This window comes from Carcharhinus amblyrhynchos, chromosome 12, assembly GCF_965287045.1.
Source record: "Carcharhinus amblyrhynchos chromosome 12, sCarAmb.v2.hapA, whole genome shotgun sequence".
Classification (NCBI taxonomy): domain Eukaryota; kingdom Metazoa; phylum Chordata; class Chondrichthyes; order Carcharhiniformes; family Carcharhinidae; genus Carcharhinus; species Carcharhinus amblyrhynchos.
The window spans coordinates 20,941,693-20,961,653 of NC_137335.1; the positions used below are offsets into that span (position 1 = coordinate 20,941,693).

At 45.5% G+C, this 19,961-nt stretch overlaps 1 protein-coding gene across 1 annotated transcript in view; it reads left to right on the forward strand.

Moving 5' to 3' along the window:
* The window catches only part of LOC145350836 (solute carrier family 22 member 2-like), a 35,000-nt gene extending 16,159 nt beyond the window's left edge, over positions 1-18,841 (forward strand). Inside the window, exons 6-11 of the mRNA XM_080200189.1 lie at positions 815-921; positions 3,790-4,004; positions 6,032-6,140; positions 7,206-7,318; positions 16,067-16,166; positions 18,568-18,841. Of these exons, the coding sequence (XP_080056315.1) occupies positions 815-921; positions 3,790-4,004; positions 6,032-6,140; positions 7,206-7,318; positions 16,067-16,166; positions 18,568-18,676 (753 nt within the window). The 3' untranslated portion in view covers positions 18,677-18,841. The remainder of the gene's footprint in view (positions 1-814; positions 922-3,789; positions 4,005-6,031; positions 6,141-7,205; positions 7,319-16,066; positions 16,167-18,567) is intronic.
* The last annotated feature ends 1,120 nt before the right edge of the window (positions 18,842-19,961 follow it).

Here is a 19,961-nt window from a genome sequence, read left to right on the forward strand (position 1 = left end):
TGTGCAGAAGGAGGCCATTCAGCCCATTGAGCCTGTATCGACTCCCCAACAACAATTCCACCCAGGCCCTATCCCCGTACCATCACATATTTACCTCGCTAGTCTCCCTACACATCTTTGGACAATGGGAGGAAGCTGGAACACCCAGAGGAAACCCGCGCAGACACAGGGAGAATGTGCAAATACCACACAATCACCCAAGGCTGGAATCAATCCCAGGTCCCTGGCGCTGTGAGGCTACAGTGGCCATCCGTGCCCACCCCCGTACTTTGGCTATCCCAAGGAGATGGCAACTATTACTTTAGTCCTGGGCTGATGGTTATTGTAATGTCTTCACTATGTTAGGAGTTGTACATTTTAACAGAAAAGGGAAAGGCTTGATTCAACCTATACACAACAGGTTTTATTGAAGAGCTACTCTCTGCCATGGCAGTTTACAAAACTGAGGGGCGGATGTTCCCATTCCACCTGCCATTGGAATTTTAGCAGGTGAGGGGCGGACCATGGCACGGTCTGTTTACCTTGGGCAGGACTTTCTGGTTTCGAGCGGCTCCTGCCCTGAAAGTAAAACAAATCAAATAAATCAGTTGGACTGAAACCTGGTGTTGTCAGACTTTTTACTGAAAGTAAAACAGCAGCAGCAGCCTGAGCACACCCTGCTGGCATCACCATGAAATTACATGATCAGCTTTTAAAGCAACCCGCGACCCTTTTCAAATTTATAACAGTTTTATTAGAGCTTTCCGTCTCGCGGAATTAGTTAGCAAGTGACATTTCTGAAAGTTTTAACATTTTGAGATTTTTCTTTGGGCAGACAGTTCAAATTGAGGATTGTGATCTGGAGTTGAAGAGTCCTTCACTTACAGACCTGGTTAAAACGCCACAGATGAGGAAACATACTCTGATCCTGATGTTCAACTGGTGAGATCATCTTATTACTCATATATATTAACATGAATTAGCATGCGTGCCTCGATTGTCACTGGGGAAGATTTTGAGACTTCTCAGAAAGTGGGAAAAGGCCGTACTCCCTTGGAGTTTGCCTGGAAGAGCGCTCCTGCTCAGATTTTTTGGTCATTTTTTTGCTGGAATCCATGCACAAAGCTAATTTAACCATTCAAACCGGGGCTCCTCTGACATCCAGCGACCTAGGATTCAACTAGGTAAAGCATCTGAGATGTACACGGAATCGTTCTCCATCACAGTATCTGGAGGTGGAATTTGAGGGAATGCCCTTTACAAATTGTGTGACTTCTTCCTTCAGCCACAGTTTTAACTGAGTCTTTTAGCAAAATGTTATTGTCTGTTGGTCACTGCTTGTCCATTGACTGGGTGTAATGGCTATGAGGAACTATGATGGCCAACAAGACAGATACAAATGGGTTTATTTGGGGGAAGATAATTATACACAAGATAGAGATAAGAATGCTTCCGAATTCCACAACGCCCGGGCTCCAACAGACAGAAAGCCCATTCTCTCCACTCTCAATTCATGAACATTACAGTGATTGACCCGATGGGTCATCTAGCACCACCCCCAACCAATAACTCACCCCTTAAAGGGGCAGGCTACCACACTGGGAATGAATGAGAGTCCACAGTTAATATCCAAGAGGGGCAACTTGACCCTACAGAGTTCACCCCCCCCGCTGCTTCTCCCACTAACCACAGGCATTTCATTCATTCATTGGCTCGTATGCTCATCTGAAATAAGAACTGGGAGAACATGGGCTCAGTCATAAAACCCGATGGAGATCAGAGTTTAGTACATCTGCTGTTCTAGTTCTTTCATGAAAAGCTTTCTGGCCAAGCAACAAATAAATGCATGTCTCCAGTCTCAAACAAACTATTTTACTGATGTTCAGAATTCCATCCATTCCTGAAAATTCTGCTTTCAAAATTTAATGTTCCCATCTCATCCTTGGCCCTTACTTGAACCAAGCAACCATAGAATCCCTACAGTATAGAAGGAGGCCATTCAGCTCATTGGATCTGCACTAACTCTCCAACTGTATTAAGTTTTCAGAGGTAGATGTCCCTTCACCAAAATCCCTTTATTTACAATTCCAACAGCAGTACACAGAGTGCTATCAGTCTACCTTCAGAAGTCCCAGACGAACCGACATTCTCAGTTAAATACAAAGAAAAGACTCCCTGATTGGCCCATCAATTGACTACTTAATCAGGGAGTTCATATTCCAATAGGCCAAGCTCAAAGACCTGATTGAAGTCATTACAGTAAAAAGTCTGACAACACCAGGTTTTAGTCCAACCTATTTATTTGATAATATAGGTTGGACTAAAACCTGGTGTTGTCAGACTTTTTACTGTGTTTACGCCAGTCCAACGCCGGCATACCCACATCATGAAGTCATTACACCAATTGAACATCTTATCCCAGGCCCTATCTCTGTAATCTCACGTGTTTACTTCCCTAACCTACACATCTTTGGACTAAGGGGCAATTTAGCATGGCCAATCCACCTACCCTGTACATCTTTGAACTGTGGGAGGAAACCGGAGCACCCGGAGGAAACTCACGCAGACACAGGGAGAACGTGCAAACTCCACACAGGCAGTCGCCCAAGACCAAAATTAAACCCAGGTCCCTGACGCTGTGAAGCAGCAGTGCTAACCACCATGCCACCCAATAGTTGGCATGATCCACTTCCATCATCTTTACACAAACTCACTAATCGCACACGCAGGATTGGCAGAATAATATCAGTGGGTTCAATTTATTTGAAGACTGCAACTAATATATAACTTGTTCCAGTATAGTTCAACAAACAGATCCACTCTCGGGGTTCAAAACACACAATGACTGCCACCATTACTAACAGCAGCACTCAACTACGTCTGAGACTATTGGTCACATCCTGGTTATTCAATGACATGTGTATATTATTTGCATATTCTCTTAAAGCGATATCACAACAGAATGCAGCTGATCAGCAATAGAAGTGTGGGGTGTAAAGTTGAATTGGTAAGACGGACTCTTTCTTAATGACTCTTAAGGTAGCAGAAGGGACTTTAGTGAACTTTATGAATTTTTTGTCTTAAAGAGATCAGATGTAATACGTAGAGTCAATGATGGCACAAACATAGTAGCACGGTATGTAGAGAATGAAATTCTGTTCCAGCACAGTGAAAATAAACATGGGTAACATAGTGGCACAGTGGTTAGCGCTGCTGTCTCACAGTGCCAGGGACCCAGGTCCAATTCCGGTCTCAGGTGACTGTCTGTGTGGAGGTTGCACCTTCTCTCCATGTCTGTGTTTCTTCCAGGTGCTCAGGTTTCCTCCCACAGTCCAAAGATGTGCAGGTTAGGTGGATTGGCCATGCTAAATTGACCCTCAGAGTCAGAGGGTTAGCGGAGTAAATGCATGGAGTTATGGGGATAGGGCCTGGGTAGGATTGTTATCGGTGCAGTCTCGATGGGCCAGATGGTCTCCTTCTGCACTGTAGGGAATCTATGATTCTATGGATATCTAGACATACAAATTAGTAATGTCTCAAACTCTTAAAAAGGCCATGCCCCTTGAGATTTTTCTGTACCAAACTGGAGTCACAGGAAGTATGCTGAAGGCAGACATTTAATTCTTTACTATAGATGTACGCTGATGCCTGTACGCTATTACTGTATTAAACTGATAACTGCAAGAACAATTTCAAATATGGGGTTGGTCATTAGCTTATCCAAAGCATCAGCTCATGACCGTTGCCTTTGTGGCTATTGGCTCGGCCGCTTAGCGATGAGTTAACTCAAATGTGAATCCTCTGTTTCAGGTTTTCGAGTTCTCTGGTGTACCTTGGGCTTGTCATGCGTTTGGGAATTTTGGGAGGAAACATTTACATCAATTTCTTCATCTCCGGAGTTGTGGAAATACCGGCAGCGATCATTATTATTCTACTTATTGATCGCATTGGACGTCGCTTTCCCTTTGCAGCTGGCAATTTCCTAGCCGGGGCATCCTGCGTGCTAACTGCCCTCATACCTGATGGTAAATCACTTATCGTGATCTTATATCTGAATCCAGGTCCTATGTGTCTTTATATAGTCTTCAATCTGATGTCTATGATTTAATGGTACACCTAAAAGTAACAGAACATGGAGCTTCCTCATCATTCTATCATGGTATTTTATATTGGCTGGAATTTTCTGGCCGTTCACGTCCCACCGCTGCTGTCGGCGAGAATGGAGAATTTGGCTCTCAGCCACATCCCCATTCAATGCAGCGGGACTGGAGAATCCCAGCCATGTGCAACTTTGGCCAATCCCACGCATGGTGGCGGTGGGGGGGATTAAAATTAAATTAAAATAGCTGGTCCCATGCTGTTTTGCATCCTGCTTCCTCAGCGACATGTGTATATAATTTGCATATTTTGTTCAAGTGATATCGCGACAGAATGTAGCTGATCAGTGTTAGATATATGACTTGGATTGGTAGGACAAACTTTTTCTTAATTGCTCTTAAAGGGTCAGAAGGGATTTTAGTGAACTTTATCTTTTTGGAAGTTAACAAAGTGATTTTATTTTTGTCTCAAGGTGATTAAATTTTGCAGGTGGTGTCAATGATGACACAAACATATGGGCGGCACAGTGACACTGTGGTTAGCTCTGCTGTCTCACAGCTCCTGGGTCCAGACTCCAGCCTCGGCTGATCGTCTATGTGGAGTTTGCATGTTCTCTCTGTGCCTGTGGGTTTCCTCCGGGTGCTCCAAAGATGTGCAGGTTAGGTGGATTGGCCATGCTAAATTGTCCCCTTAATGTCCAAAGATGTGTAAGTTAGGGGCATTAGCAGGTTAGATATGTGGGGTTATGGGATAGGATGGGGGGTGACCCTTGGTAAGATGCTCTGTTGGAGAGCCAGTACAGACCCGATGGGCTGAATGGCTTCCTTCTGCACTGTAAGGATTCTGGGATTCTATACAGTGTGAATAATCTTTGAGATCATGTCATACTTTCTTGCGCTCTTAAAATATATATACCCTGATAACTTACTTAAAGCTCTTAATTTAGAATTAAAACATAAATTAAATATTTTAATTTTGGTGATGCTGTAAAATGAGCAACATCAGATTGACTCCGCTTTATGCACCTGCGTTAAACAGACCTGGATATAAAGACGCAAGTTCTTTAAATGATATAAACATTTTCCACTCTCTTATACTACAAGCACTATAACATAGAAACATAGAAGATAGGAGCAGGAAGAGGCCATTTAGCCCATCAAGCCTGCTCCATCATTCTTGACGATCATGGCTGATTGTACAACTCAGTAGCCTAATCCTGCTTTCTCCCCTAACCTTTGATCCCATTCGCCCCAAGTGCTATATCCAGCTGCCTCTTGAATACATTCAATGTTTTAGCATCAACTACTTCCAATGATAATGAATTCCACAGGCAACAAATAACAAATAAGGGAAAACAAGCCTGCCAAAAAAAAGCACAGCTGAGGAATTAGTCATGAGAATATTATTCATTCATGTGAGAACATCAAAATGATTGTGCTGTGCTTTTGTTTTAAATGATCTCAGTGCTCTGAACTGAGACAGTGATCAGAGAGTACTGAATACACAAGGTGGATACTTTCTGGGATAAATATCCTGATTCCCTTCTCACAGGCTACACACATTGGGATGTTGTGCAGCAACATAATTCCATACATTAGAAAGAATGGAAAGTCAACAGGCTAAACCTGGAATTCCCAAAAATCAGTCCCAGGATTTATCGGCCCACCACTGGGAGCTCTGCATCATAGACTGAACCCGGGTATCCTTACACAATCATCACTACACAACTGCGTGGAACATTTGGGGTTTTTTTTTATATAAGTGGCGCACAATTGAACATTTTTTGCTGTGTATAAATGTCAGAAGTGAATAAATGCGAAACCCTATTACACTCAAGTAATATGCATTGCTAAAAGAATAGTATTGGAAGGAACATGCAAGTAAAATTTTCATATTTGTGTGAGAAAATACTTTTTCTTTTTCAAATCATACATTTAACTTTTTTCTAATTCAGATCTGTACTGGCTGAAAGCAGTAATCTCATCTTTGGGCAAACTAGGAATTACAGTAGCCTTTTTAATGGTCTGTTTTGTAAATACTGAGTTATATCCGACATTCTTAAGGTAGGTACAGAGTATGAATTCTTTATAAAAATGCAACAGTTAACTTTTAACAAATCTACTCAGCTACAATCGTCACTCAGTTCTGAAGAAATTGCTGTGGCAAAAATTCACGTCATATCCTGTTCTCTAACTGATAGGAACATAGGAATTAGGAGCAGAAGTAGGCAAATTCAGCCCTTCGAACCTGCTCTGCCATTCAGTCAGAACATGGCTTATCTCTCCCTGGACTCAAATCCACCTCCCCAACTGTTCCCCATATCCCCTTATTCCTTTTTAAAATTAGAAATATATCTTTCCCCTTCTTGAAACCATTCAACGGTTCAAGCTCCATCATGCTATGGAGCAACAAGTTCACAAATTCGCCACACTCTGCGAGAAGTAGTTCCTCCTCATCTCAGTGTTAAATCTACCACCTTTCAACCTAAACCTGTGACCGCTTATTCTAGATTGCCCCACAATAGGAAACATTTGGTCTACATTTACTTTATCAATCCCTTTTAAAATTTTATACACCCCGATCAGATCGCCTTTCATCATTTTAAGCACCAACGAGTATAAGCCCAAATTGTTTAACCTCTCCTCATACACCAACCCTTTCATCCCCAGAATCAAATATTGGAAATGTAAAAAAGGAAAGATCGTAATGAACAAGTTAATAGAATGACTTTCTTACCATAAGTAATCTTATCAAAATGCAGGTGTGAGTACAAGTTTAGTACATGCACCAAGGATTTTACTGAGATTATTGATGGTGGAATTGCCCCTCAGATGCATTTCCTGCATTAAAAGTATTGTTTAAGCCATGGTCAAGATCTAATGGAGCTCTTTCAACTCTTGGCCACACACATAAACACATGCACACACATATATACACACATGCATGCACACAAGCACACATATGCAGAAAAACACCTGCACACACGTGTCTAACCTGGATAAAGTTTCCATGGAAAATGTGTTATATTGTAAGCATAAATGTTGTTGGCTTCTGATTTTGGAATACGAGTTATTCGAATTGAAATAATGCCTTACCCAGGTATATAAAATGTTGATTTTCTCCAACAGAAACTTTGCTGTTTCAGTCTGCTCCACACTGTCTGACATCGGGGGGATAGTGGCACCATTCATTCTGTACAGGTTGGCAGCTATCTGGATAGAAATGCCCCTTATGGTTTTTGGTGAGTGAATTGAGTTGTATTGCAATGGGTTAATCCTCCATATTAAATGGAGCAAAGCATTCTTTTTCAGAGCAGCGCCGAATTCAGTGGACGGGATTCTCCGGCCATTCATGCCAGTGGGATTCTCTGGCTGTTCGTGCCAGTGGGATTCTCTGGCTGTTCATGCCAGTGGGATTCTCTGGCTGTTCGTGCCAGTGGGATTCTCCGGCGTTCATGCCAGTGGGATTCTCTGGCTGTTCATGCCAGTGGGATTCTCTGGCTGTTCGTGCCAGTGGGATTCTCCGGCCATTCATGCCAGTGGGATTCTCCGGCTGTTCATGCCAGTGGGATTCTCTGGCTGTTCGTGCCAGTGGGATTCTCTGGCTGTTCATGCCAGTGGGATTCTCTGGCTGTTCGTGCCAGTGGGATTCTCCGGCCATTCATGCCAGTGGGATTCTCTGGCTGTTCGTGCCAGTGGGATTCTCTGGCTGTTCATGCCAGTGGGATTCTCTGGCTGTTCGTGCCAGTGGGATTCTCCGGCTGTTCATGCCAGTGGGATTCTCTGGCTGTTCGTGCCAGTGGGATTCTCCGGCGTTCATGCCAGCGGGATTCTCCGGTCCCGTTGCAGTGATTGGGAATTTGGCTGAGAGCCAAATTCTCTGTCCTCATTTACAGTAGCGGCAGAGTGTGAATGGCTGGAGAATACCAGCCAATATGTTTTTTCTATTTGGGTAACAAGATCACAAGATAATTGCAGACAATGTCGATGAGATCATCTTAATTCCTCAATCCAAATTCACTTTGCGTTTTATCTGAGATTGAGAATCTGCTGATGACCAATGATGACAATCATTGTTGATTGTTGTATAAACCCATTTGGTTCACTAATGTCCTTCAGGGAAGAAAATCTGCCATTCTTACCTGGTCTGGCCTACATATGCCTCAAGACACATAGTTGACACTGAACTGCTCTCTGAAATATCCAGTTCAAGAGCATTTAGGGAAGGACAATAATTGCTGGCCCAGCTGCAATGCCCACATTCAGTGAATGAATGGATGGGTAGCATGGTGGCATAATGGTTAGCACTGCTGCCTCACAGCTCTAGGGATCTGGGTTCGATTCCCAGCTTGGGTCACTTTCTGTGTGGAGTTTGCACATTCTCCCGGTGTCTGCGTGGGTTTCCTTCAGGTGCTCTGGTTTCCTCCCACAGTCTGAAGATGTGCAGGTTAGGTGATTGGCCATGCTAAATTGCCCCTTAGTGTCTTTACCCTTCGGGGACTAGCTAGGGTAAATGCGTGGGGTTGTGGGGTTGTGGCCGGTGCAGACTCGATGGGCTGAATGATCTCCTTCTGCACTGTAGGATTCTATGATCCTTAAAGACTCCCCCACCTGCTACCAATACCATTACTATCTCCAGTTGTTTCTGAGAATTATGCCAGGTTTTTCTACCCTGAGTCCATTCCATTTATTGATCGTTCAGTACGATGCAAAGATTTTTGACGGCAAAGATTATCAGTTGGACTCCAGACCCTCCTCTCAGAATTTAATTCGATACATCAGTCTATTTCCTTCCCAAAACTCTTCACCTGATCTCCACATGGTCTTAATCCTCACGTTTCCCCAAAGTAGGAAGTGCCTGAGAGTAGGATTTAGCCTCCTGGCTCCTATTGAACTGTGCTTCCAAGGCTTGAATCTTGTATTCCTATTAAGTGGACTGGAACACTATTGTCTGCATATCCTGAATCAGTTAGACGGGACCCTTAATTTGTCTGAACTCCAGCGAAAATGATTCTAACCTAATCGATTTCCCCTCATACATCAGTGCTGCCATCCCCGGAATCAATAATAGTATTAAAAGCTAAAAGCAAAATACTGCGGATGCTCGGATCTGAAACAAAAACAAAAAAAATGCTGGAACATCTCAGCAGGTCTGACAGCATCTGTGGGAAGAGAATAGAGACAACTGCCGCGATTCTCCCAAAAGTGCTGAATTGGTGGGAAAACTGTTCTAGATCCTGACTGTTTTGTCAGTTCAACTTCTCATTCAAATCTCTGCACTCTGTGCACTGCAGAGATCCCAATTGTGAATCTCATTAAAAACCTGGGGCGGGTGGGTCTATTCGCGCAGAAGTCTGACAGTTCTGGGACTCTGCACATGCGCAGTGGTCCCAATCTGTCAGTTTCTCCATTTCCTGGCCAGCTCGATCACTGGCCAGTCTGGGACCCCGACAGTCCTGCCCCCCACACCCTCCGCCTCCCAATGGCCCGATCACAGCCCCCATAACAATTCCCGGGCTAGCCCTGACCCTCCCCTGCTCCAGAATGCCCCGATGTCTAGGTCCCACCTCCCAGCAGTGGTGATCCCCCCCAGTCCCCTCACTCTGGCAGACCCTGCCCCCCCGAGGAGGCAGACCCCCACTCCAGCAGACCACCACCTCCCCGTAGCAGTGACAATCCACTGACTCCCTCAGGAGGCAGGCTCCCCTGACAGATCACCCTCCCCAGCCAGCCCCAATCGCTGCCCTCCCTCCATTCCGGACCAATCCCAATGCAGAGTGGCAGTGGGACCCCCACCCCCAATGATTGCTCCCTAGGCCCCGCCCACAATAGGCCCTGCCCACTTGGATCTGCCTGATGACCGATGGGCATTGCCAAGGGGGCCCCAGGCATGGGCACTTTGCCCCTTGGGCAGTGCCAGGGGCACAGGCTGGCACTGCCAAGGTGCCCATGCCCAGGGGGCACCACCACCTCCACCGCCTGACCCCTGGGGGCCCCAATTGCCTCCCACTTCATTCTGGCAGGGTCTCCCACTAGTTCCCCGAAGGTGGGGAGCAAGCCTGAACCCTGCCGGAATGAATTATTCCTGACGGGTAGGGAGATTCAATTGGGACTGGTAAGTTCCTGATAATTACATTGAAAAGACATTTAAAACATATTAAAAACAGATTCAAATTACTTACCTGCCTTCCTGCTGGTTTCCAGCATGGTCTGGCCTGCAACTGTTCTCTTCTGGCTCTGGGAGATGCGTGTGCGTTCCCGGTGTATACACAAATCCCGGAACAAGGCTGGCAAGGTGCATCTCCCACCGTGACCCAACAGAAAAGTTGTGGGTCGGGATGGGAGAATCACAGCCAATGTTTCGAGTTTAGATGACTCCTTGTCAGAACTCTGACCAATCTGCTAAGATTTTCCAGCGTTTTCTGGTTTTGTATTACAGGCTAATATTGATCCTGAGTCGGTGTTAATAGCAGAGTAAAGGTCAGCACTGCCTGAAAGCAAAGTAGCAGAATGTGTTAATAGCAGAAAAAGGGTGAGTGCTGTCTGAATTTGACGTTGTTGGATTCAGTGTTGAGTCCAGAAGGCTGTAAGGTGTTCAATTAGAAGAAGCTTGTGTTGGGCATCGCTGGAACATTGTAGCAGGCTGAGGACAGAGATGTGAGTACGAAAGCAAGTTAACGCTGGACACAACTTATGTGGAGGGGACAACAGACAGCGCATCAGAACTGTGTGTAGATAGATATAGAAATGTGTCATTATCCATATGGCCAAAAAAGATGGCCACCAACACAAATGGTTGAGATAATGCGGGGCATGCGTGTGTACTGCTGTGGTCTTGTCTACTTAATTCCCCAGCTCAAACTGATGGATGTGAATTTGTCCTTGCATGCTGCAGTTCCCATGGTTTATCAGCAGATGGCAACCATGAGACATCACTATCTATTTCTGCTTCAATGCCTGCCACTGCCATCACAACACTGACCACCAGCATTCAGGGGTCAGTTGTGGTCATTTCTGTCGGGCTTGGTGTATACACAGTTCTGCTGTCAATATGAGGAGAGTAAGAAATCTCACAACATCAGGTTAATGTCCGCTAGGTTTATTTGATAGCACAAGCCACAAGCTTTCGGAGTGCTGCTCCTTCATCAAGTGAGTGGGAGTTGTGTTCATAAACAGGGCATATGTAGACACAAACTCAATTTACAAGGTAATGGTTGGAATGCAAGTCTTTACAAATAATCAAGTCCCGAAGGTACAGACAATGTGAGTGGAGAGAGGGTTAAGCAAAGGTTAAAGAGATGTGTATTGTCTCCAGACAGGACAGTTAGTGAGATTTTGCAAGCCCAGGCAAGTCGCAGGGGTTACAGATAGTGTGACGGCCTTCAGGAGAACAGTGACCACAACACCACACAACCCTGCCACAGCAGCCTCTGCAAGACATGCCGGATCATCGACACAGATGCCATCATCTCACATGAGAACACCATCCACCAGGTACACGACACATACTCTTGCAACTTAGCCAACATTATACACTGCAGGAAAGGATGCTCCAAGAAATGGTACACTGGGGAGACTATGCAGACGCTACAACAACAGATGAATGAACACCACTCAACAATCACCAGGCAAGACTGTTCCCTTCCTGTTGGCGAACACTTCAGTGGTCACGGGCATTCAGCCTCTGATCTTTGGGTAAGCATTCTCCAAGGTGGCCTTCACGACACACAACAGCGCAGAGTCGCTGTGCAGAGACTGATAGCCAAGTTCTGCACACGAGGACGGTCTCAAAAGGGATCTTGGGTTCATGTCACACTATCTGTAACCCCCATGACTTGCCTGAACTTGCAAAATCTCACTAACTGTCCTGTCTGGAGACAATACACATCTCTTTAACCTGTGCTTAACCCTCTCTCCATTCACATTGTCTGTACCTTTAAGACTTGATTACCTGTAAAGACTCGCATTCCAACCATTATTTTGTAAATTGAGTTTGTGTCTGTATACGCCCAGTTTGTGAACAGAACTCCCACCCACCTGATGAAGGAGCAGCGCTCTGAAAGCTTGTGGTCTGTGCTGCCAAATAATCTTAATGGACTTTAACCTGGTGTTGTGAGATTTCTTACTGTGCTTAGCCCAGTCCAACACCGGCATCTCATATCATGTCAATATGAGGGCCAGCTAAGGAAAACCTTACATTCTGTTCTAATCCTGCTATCACTAGAGGCTCATTAGCTGCTGCACTCTGCTGTAACGCTGCAGAATAAAGGAAAGTTTATTTATAGTCGCAAATAGGCCTTACATTCACATTGCAATGAAGTTATTGTGAAAATCCCTTAGTTAAGTATTATAGTCGCTCCTGCTGTGTGATCTGACACTCAAACCAACACCCACAGCTCTTTAATGTGTTGCTCAGAGCTCCCACAGTGTTAGTGGCAGAACATAGTCTTCAGCTATTAAGTTTAAAATTTATTTACTGGTGTCACAAGTAGGCTTCCATTCACACTGCAATGAAGTTACTGTGAAAATCCTCTAGTCACCACATTCCAGCGCCTGTTTGGGTACACTGAGGGAGAATTTAACATGGCCAATGCACCTATCCAGTATGTCTTTCAGACTGTGTGAGGAAACTGGAGCACCCGGAGGAAACCCATGCAGACACAAGGAGACAGTGCAGACTCCGTGCTGACAGTGACCCAAGCTGGAAATTGAACCCGGGTCCCTGGCACTGTGAGGCAGCAGTGCTAACCATTGTGCCACTGTACTACCCACAGCGCAGGCCACAGGGCTGTCACTTACTGTGCTTCAAAACTCAGAATACCCATCTCCACCTTATCCATGTTGTTCAGCCTACTGAAGGTTTGCAGCCATGGCTCTTATGGAGTATTTTCTGTTGTTATATAGTCCTCAGATAGAATCAGCACTGCAGCCACGTGTCCCGGGTTTGCAGACAGCCTGGTTCATTTGATGTACTGGAATGTGATCTAAAAGAGTTGTTGCCATTGCCAGTTGTGCCATCAAAAGCAATATACACTGGGGACAGAATTCCACTGTCCTTAAAATGGGCATGAGGTTCACACTGTGGAATTAACCTGTGTTTGTCCTTTCCAGCGCAAGCAGCAATGTAAACTTTGTGCATGGTTGCTGCATGTAGCTCAGCACAAAACACCCTAAAGAGTGGCTGCACACCACAGAAAGGGGCCCAAGTCGTGACCAGGCTATAAGCATCATTTGGGGTGGTCTTCTGAAACAGTGGGTAGTGCCCCTGCTTCAGAGCCAGAAGCTCCAGGTCCAAATCTCACCCCAAGACTTGCTGGTCAAGGAAGGTGCATTCATAAGGTAGTGAAACAGATCAGCCTGCAGATCCTTCCAAACATGCCAATAGCTGGTGCAAGAATGGGGCAGACTCCTGGTCAGTCTCACTTGATATGGACTGGTGCCCCTCAAGCCCCCAGTGACAGAGTAGCAACCTGTTCCAGGAATTACTGGCTATGGAAACAGAGGAAAGCCTGCCTTAGTACACAGCTAGGTACGGGAAGAGAATTGGAGTAACGTCACTTCTGAGCCCACCAGACCGAATGTGCAAAGGCATTGGGAGCAGATAGCCATGGGCGGCACCATGATTAGCACTGCTTCCTCACAGCGCCACAGATCCCGATTCAATTACCAGCTTGGGTCACTGTCTGTGTGGAGTTTGCACTTTCTCCCCATGTCTGCATGGGTTTCTTCTGTGTGCTCCAGTTTCCTCCCACAGTCCAAAGATGTGTGGGTTAGGTTGATTGACCATGCTAAATTGACTGTAGTGTCAAGGGGTTAGCAGGGTAAATATGTGGAGTTATAGGATTTGGGTTGGATTGTGGTCAGTGCAGGCTCAATGGGCCAAATGGCCTCCTGCAGGATTCTATGATTCTATGGTGGTCGACGCAGGATTCAAAATCCAAGGTGTTGGCCACAGTAACTGCAGAAAGTTCAATCACATCACATGAATGGTCAAGGTCAGCGAATTTAACTTCAAATGTCAGATCCAACCATTAGCCTCTCTGGCCTGCTCAATGCACCATAGTTAGCAACAATCTCCATCAGTCAGAACTCCTACCTAGTATTCATATTCCTCACACACTTCAGACTGCCACTAAGCTCACACCCACATCTCACAACTTGCACTCACTGTACGAAGATGATGGCCCTATCACCCAAATCCATCCTCACTGACAGATTGCCTGCCTTTTGCAGGACAAGGTGGCAAATCAGCAGGTCAGGGCTCGGGCACGGCTGCGTGTCCTTATCACCGTGTCAGACACAGTGCTCACCATCATCGGAGCGTCCACAGCTGATGCCATAGCTAGCAGTGAAGCTGAAACCATAGACCATTACCCTCATATCTAATCCTCCTCCTCACATCCCCACTTCCACCTTGTCCCAGAATCTTTTCTATTTCTATGCTTCCGATGGGCAGTTCTTTCTTTCCTCATTCCCCTCATCACAACCCTGCCCTGTGTCTTTCTACTTTCAGATACCCAAGGACTGCAACCTGGTCCAGCAGTGATGGAAGAGCAAGCAGATAGTGATGATGGAGAAATATTGTCACTCGATTCTACACTTCCAGCTCCAATCTATCACCGCACCTCATTTAGAGTCTAGTGCAGCATCTGCTGGTGTTTCAGTCAGGGCAGGGGGGAGAATGGTGCAGGTAGAAGCTAGCAGGAGAAGGAGGAGAACATAAACGTACTGGAAACCCCTCTAGAATGGTTCATGCAGCGAACACACTGCTTCAGCACCCTATTGCTCAATCACCTTTCATTGTATCTAGGTGGCTGCCCATGTACGCATGGATTGCCCACTGAAGTCATGTCTTGTGTCATCAGAAGAGCGCTCTTGTTGCCCCGTAGCCACTCCCTGGGCGTACCAAATACCGACGGACAATGTTGCAGAATGAAACCATCCTGGCTGCTGCCAGGATAATGGGCGTAGACATACATGATTCTCTGTGTATAATCGTGTTCACTCACCAACTGGGCATTGAGGGAGTGGAACCCTTTCATAGTTACAGTGCATCTTAGGGATTATATAAAGCACCCACAAAGTGATCAGTACACAGCCAATGGCACCCAACACAATGGGAGACCTGTGACCCTTGAGAAGCCATAAGCACACTCCTTCTGTGTCTTTCTAGCCTTGGAGAAAATGAATGTATTCAGCACTCCTAGAATATAGAGTCTCAGTGACCCTCCTTATGCACCAGTGCAGAACAAAATGCGAGATGTTACAGATATCACCTATTCTAGCCTGGTAACAGCCCAATATAATAATGTTCATGGCCATCTTTACAGTCACAGTCACTGGTAATGGTGTCTCACCCCTCTCTAAGGTTGAAGATGTGGTTGCATAAGTTACTGATTTCAGTGAGGACGTCCTTTCATAAGTGTGGACACATGATTCACTGTTTCTTGCTGGGATGTTTCCTGGGTGAATATGACCTCTTGCTAAGGATCCTCTTCCCCCCTCCATCTTCCAGCAGCTTATTCTACTCAGTGCCACCTCTGCTCATCCTCCCTGCCAAGGGGAATGGACATTATAACACCAAGTCTGGGAGATGCAGTATTCTTTAAGGCTGGTCAAATTCCTTAGCAAGGTGCCGCGCCAACCACTGTAGATTTCAGCAACTTCAAAGAATGCAAGGAACTGCCAAAAACTTTTACCATTGCAATAGAAGTCATCAATAGAAGTTCATCAACATCTTATCTGTAGGCAGTAGAACTGGTGAGGGGTTCTTCCTGCTGCTTGGCACATGTTCAGTTGTGCGTGTTGCCCAATGGACACTAATGTTGAGTCAAAACTGTACTCTTGGCATAGAAAAACCAGGTGCTAAGAGGACAAATTTTGTAGCCAGTATTTTGAAAATGCATTTTAAAATATCAGCCTGCTTTTTGATGGAGTAAGTTAGAAGAACATCATCAGTGTTCATATACATTGTTCCCATTCATTTACAGGGGTGATTGCTTTGATTGCTGGTGGCCTTGTCTTGCTTCTACCTGAAACTATGGGGGTGACCTTACCAGAGACCATTGAAGAGGCAGAAAACATTGGACAGTACGTAAAGTGTGAATGGCTTGTGCAGCTAGTCTTAAGCTTGGAGGTGGATAAACTTTGCCGTAATAGATAATGGGTAAAACACACTCACAGAATGGTTACAGCACAGAAGGAGGCCATTCAGCCCATCATGTCTGCACCAACTCATTACGAATGAGCAATTCACCAGCTGCCACTCTCCCACCTTCTTCCAGTAACCCTGCAGTCATGGTCTACTTCCTCCTTGAATACTGTAGTTGAACCTGCTCCCACTACACTTCCCGGCAATGCATTAATTAAGCCCAGAATACTATATGCTTTATTAACTGTTCTCTCAACTTGTCCTGCCACCTTCAACAGTTTATGCACATCTACATCCAGATCTCTCTGCTCCCACACCTCCTTTTGAGTTATATCCCTTATATTGTCTCTCCTCATTTTTCCTACCAAAATGAATCACTTGATATTTCTCTGCATTGAACTTCATCTACCCAAGCCACCAACTTGTCAACGTCCTTTTGAAACTCCACGCTGTGCTTTTCACAGCTCACAATGCTTCCAAGTTTTGCATCATTCACAAGATTTGAAATTATCCCCGGCACACCAAGATCTAGCTCATTAACACATGTCAAGAAAAGCAATAGTCCCAACACCGACCCTGGAGAACTCCACTACTAACCTTCCTCCAACCCAAAAAACACCTATTAACCATCACTCTGTTTCCCTTTACTCAGCCAATTTTGTAACCATGTTGCCCCTCTCCCTTTTATTCCATCAGCTATGACTTTCATCAGAAGTCTGTTGTGTGGCACTGTATCAAATGCCTTTTGGAAGTCTATGTACACCACATTAACAGAATTACCCTCATCAACCCTCTCTGTTAACTCTTCAAAAAACTCCAACAACTCAGTTCATCATGGTTTTCCCTTAAGACATTCACGCTGGCTTCCTTTACTTAACCCACACTGACCACGTGACTAATGATTTTGTCCTGAATTATTGGGCCCGATTCTCCCATTGCGACCAGCGAATGTTCAGGCGGGTTGGGTTGGGAGATGTGCGTGTCGGCCATTTCGCGGGTTCCTCACCAGCTTTTACGACCCACGCGCATCTCCCAACCAGAAGAAAATGGCACCACAGGGAATGCGCAGAAGTCTGGTGGGAAGTAGATAAGTCATTTGAATATGTTTTAAATATATTTTAAATGCAATCTAAACGTGATTATCGGGCCCAGCAAATTCCATGCCAGGCCCGATAGCGCCTCTTACCCTGCCAGGAGTACTTCATTTCGGCAGGGTTTAGAAAAACTCCCCACATTTGGGGAACTAGCAGGAGACTCCGCTGAAGTAAAGAGGGGGCAATTGGGGCCTCCCCAAGGGGTCACATGGTGGGGGGTGGTGCCCTCCCTGGGCATTGGCGCCCTGGCAGTTCTAGCCTGTGCCCCTGGCACTGTCCAACAGGCAAAGTGCTCATGTCCAGGGGACACCTTGGCACTGTCCAGCAGATATCGGGCAATGCCAAAGGGTGGGGCCTATTGTGGGTGGGGCTCAGGGGTGATTGATGGGGGTGGGGGAGGTCACGCTGACACTCTGCATTGGGATCAGTCTGGGCTGGACGGAGGCCAGCGATTGGAGCAATCGCGGGGTGGTGGGGTGGTGGTCTGCTGTGGGAGGGGGGAGACGCTGCCTTCTTGGGGGCTGGTCAGTGGAGGAGGGGTGGTCTGCTGGTGTGAGAGGGACGGAGTGATTGCCACTGCTGGGGAGGTGTGCCGGACATCAGGGCACTCTGGAACAGGAGGTGTCAGGGCTGACCTGGGAATTGTCGTGGGGGCCACGATTGGGCGATGGGGGGTGTTGGAGGGGCAGCACTGTGGTGGTCCCGTGCTGGCCAACAATCAAGCTGGCCAGCAAATGGGGAGACTGACAGATCGGGGCCACTGCGCACGTGCAGAGTTTCAGATCTGTCGGACTCCAGTGTGCATAGGCCCCCCCTCCACTGGGTTTTTAATGAGATTCCCAGTTGGGACTTCTGCAGTGCAGAGAATGCGGAGATTTAGGTCTAAAGCTGCATTGATAAAAACAGTCATGATGTAGAAGAGTTTTCCCACCAATTCAGCTCTTTTGGGAGAATCACTCCTATTGTTTCTAGAAGTTTCCCCACCACTGAAGTTAAACTGACTGTTGCTGGGCTTATTTTCATACCCTTTTTGAACAAGAGTGTCACGTTTGCAATCATCCAGCCCTCTGGGACCATTCCTGATGGCCGGGCCCTCTGTAAATTCCACTCTCACTTCCTCACTATTCCTGGATGTATCTCGTCCAGCCCATGTGCCTTAATAACATTAAGTTCAGACAGCCGCTCCAATATCTCCTCCTGCTTAATTTTAAAGCTTTTAATAACAAAAGTTTCCTCGTTCCTCCAGAGAGAAGAAAACAGCCCCAAAGATGAATTATGAGCTGTGTGCTCTCCATTCTCCAGGAGAACCAAGTAACAACAAGGAACCAGCTTCAGAGAAGATGATCACTTCTTGAATTAGATTAAAATGTTGGAAACAAGTATTAACTATATTTAATAGTCTTTAATAATCTATACACAACTTTAAATGCACTTCATAGTCTGCTAAAATTTCATGCAATTCAGTTTTATTGTAATCAAAGAAGTTAGGGATTAAAGATTTATGATTATGGCTCACTCTACATGTTAAGCGTGTGTGGATGTATAAGTGATACTTGCTTTGCTACCTCAGTCCACACACTGTGTAATAAGAATATCTGTGAAATTCTCATGGCTTGGTTACATTTTTGGACTGAAGAAGGAATACCCGTAATTGGTTTCTACTTGTCAGAAGGTCAAGTGTTTTCTAAATTCAGTGACTCCGCAGTCAATTACCAGAATGATAGGGAGTGGGATAGCTTGGTCTTGGGTTTGGACATAGCTTGGTACAACATTGAGGGTTGAAGGGCCTGTACTGTGCTGTACTGTTTTATGTTCTATGTTTAATATTACTGTAAAATCTGGAAGTTTCACTAAAAGACACTTTCCAATATGAATCTCACTCCATCTCCTTCTCTGACACTCTAAACTATGGCTTTGTCACTGAGCTTACATCCTTTTCATCCCCATCACTGCTGCTACATCTCCTTTTTGTGGGCCTTAATTAGATTTATAAATTGATGCTTTGACTTGATTTGATTTATTATTATCACATGCACTGGAATACAGTGAAAAGCATTTTGTTCTTGCGTATAAGATAACACATACTGTACATGAGGAAGAAGGAAAGGAGAGAGTATAGAGTGTAGTGTTACAGTCATAGCTATGGTGTAGAGAAAGATCAACTTAATGCGAGTTAGGTCCATTCAAAAGTCTGACTGCAGCAGGGAAGAAGCTGTCCTTGAGTCGGTTGGTACGTGACCTCAGACTTTTGTATCTTTTTCCCGATGGAAGAAGATAGAAGCGAGTATGTCTGGGGTGTGGGGGGCTGACAACTATGCTTCGGAGCTTGTACTGAGATCAACAGATTTTTGTAAGCTATTCAGCCCATTGGGCCTACTCCCTCCAGTTCCTATTATTATGGTCGATCATCCACTTCGATCCTTGTATTAAGTTGATCTTTCTCTATATCCTAGTTATGACCCTAGGGTCCATTCTAAAGCAGGGAAGAAGCTGTTCTTGAATTGGTTGGTACGTCTCCTCAGACTTTTCATGCTTGTCTGTGTTTCTGCACCTTGTGCTCACAAGGTGAGGCACTCAGACAAGAAAGAATGGGCAATTGCTTTTGCTGATTTTTGGGGCAACCTGTTAGGGGCACCTGGC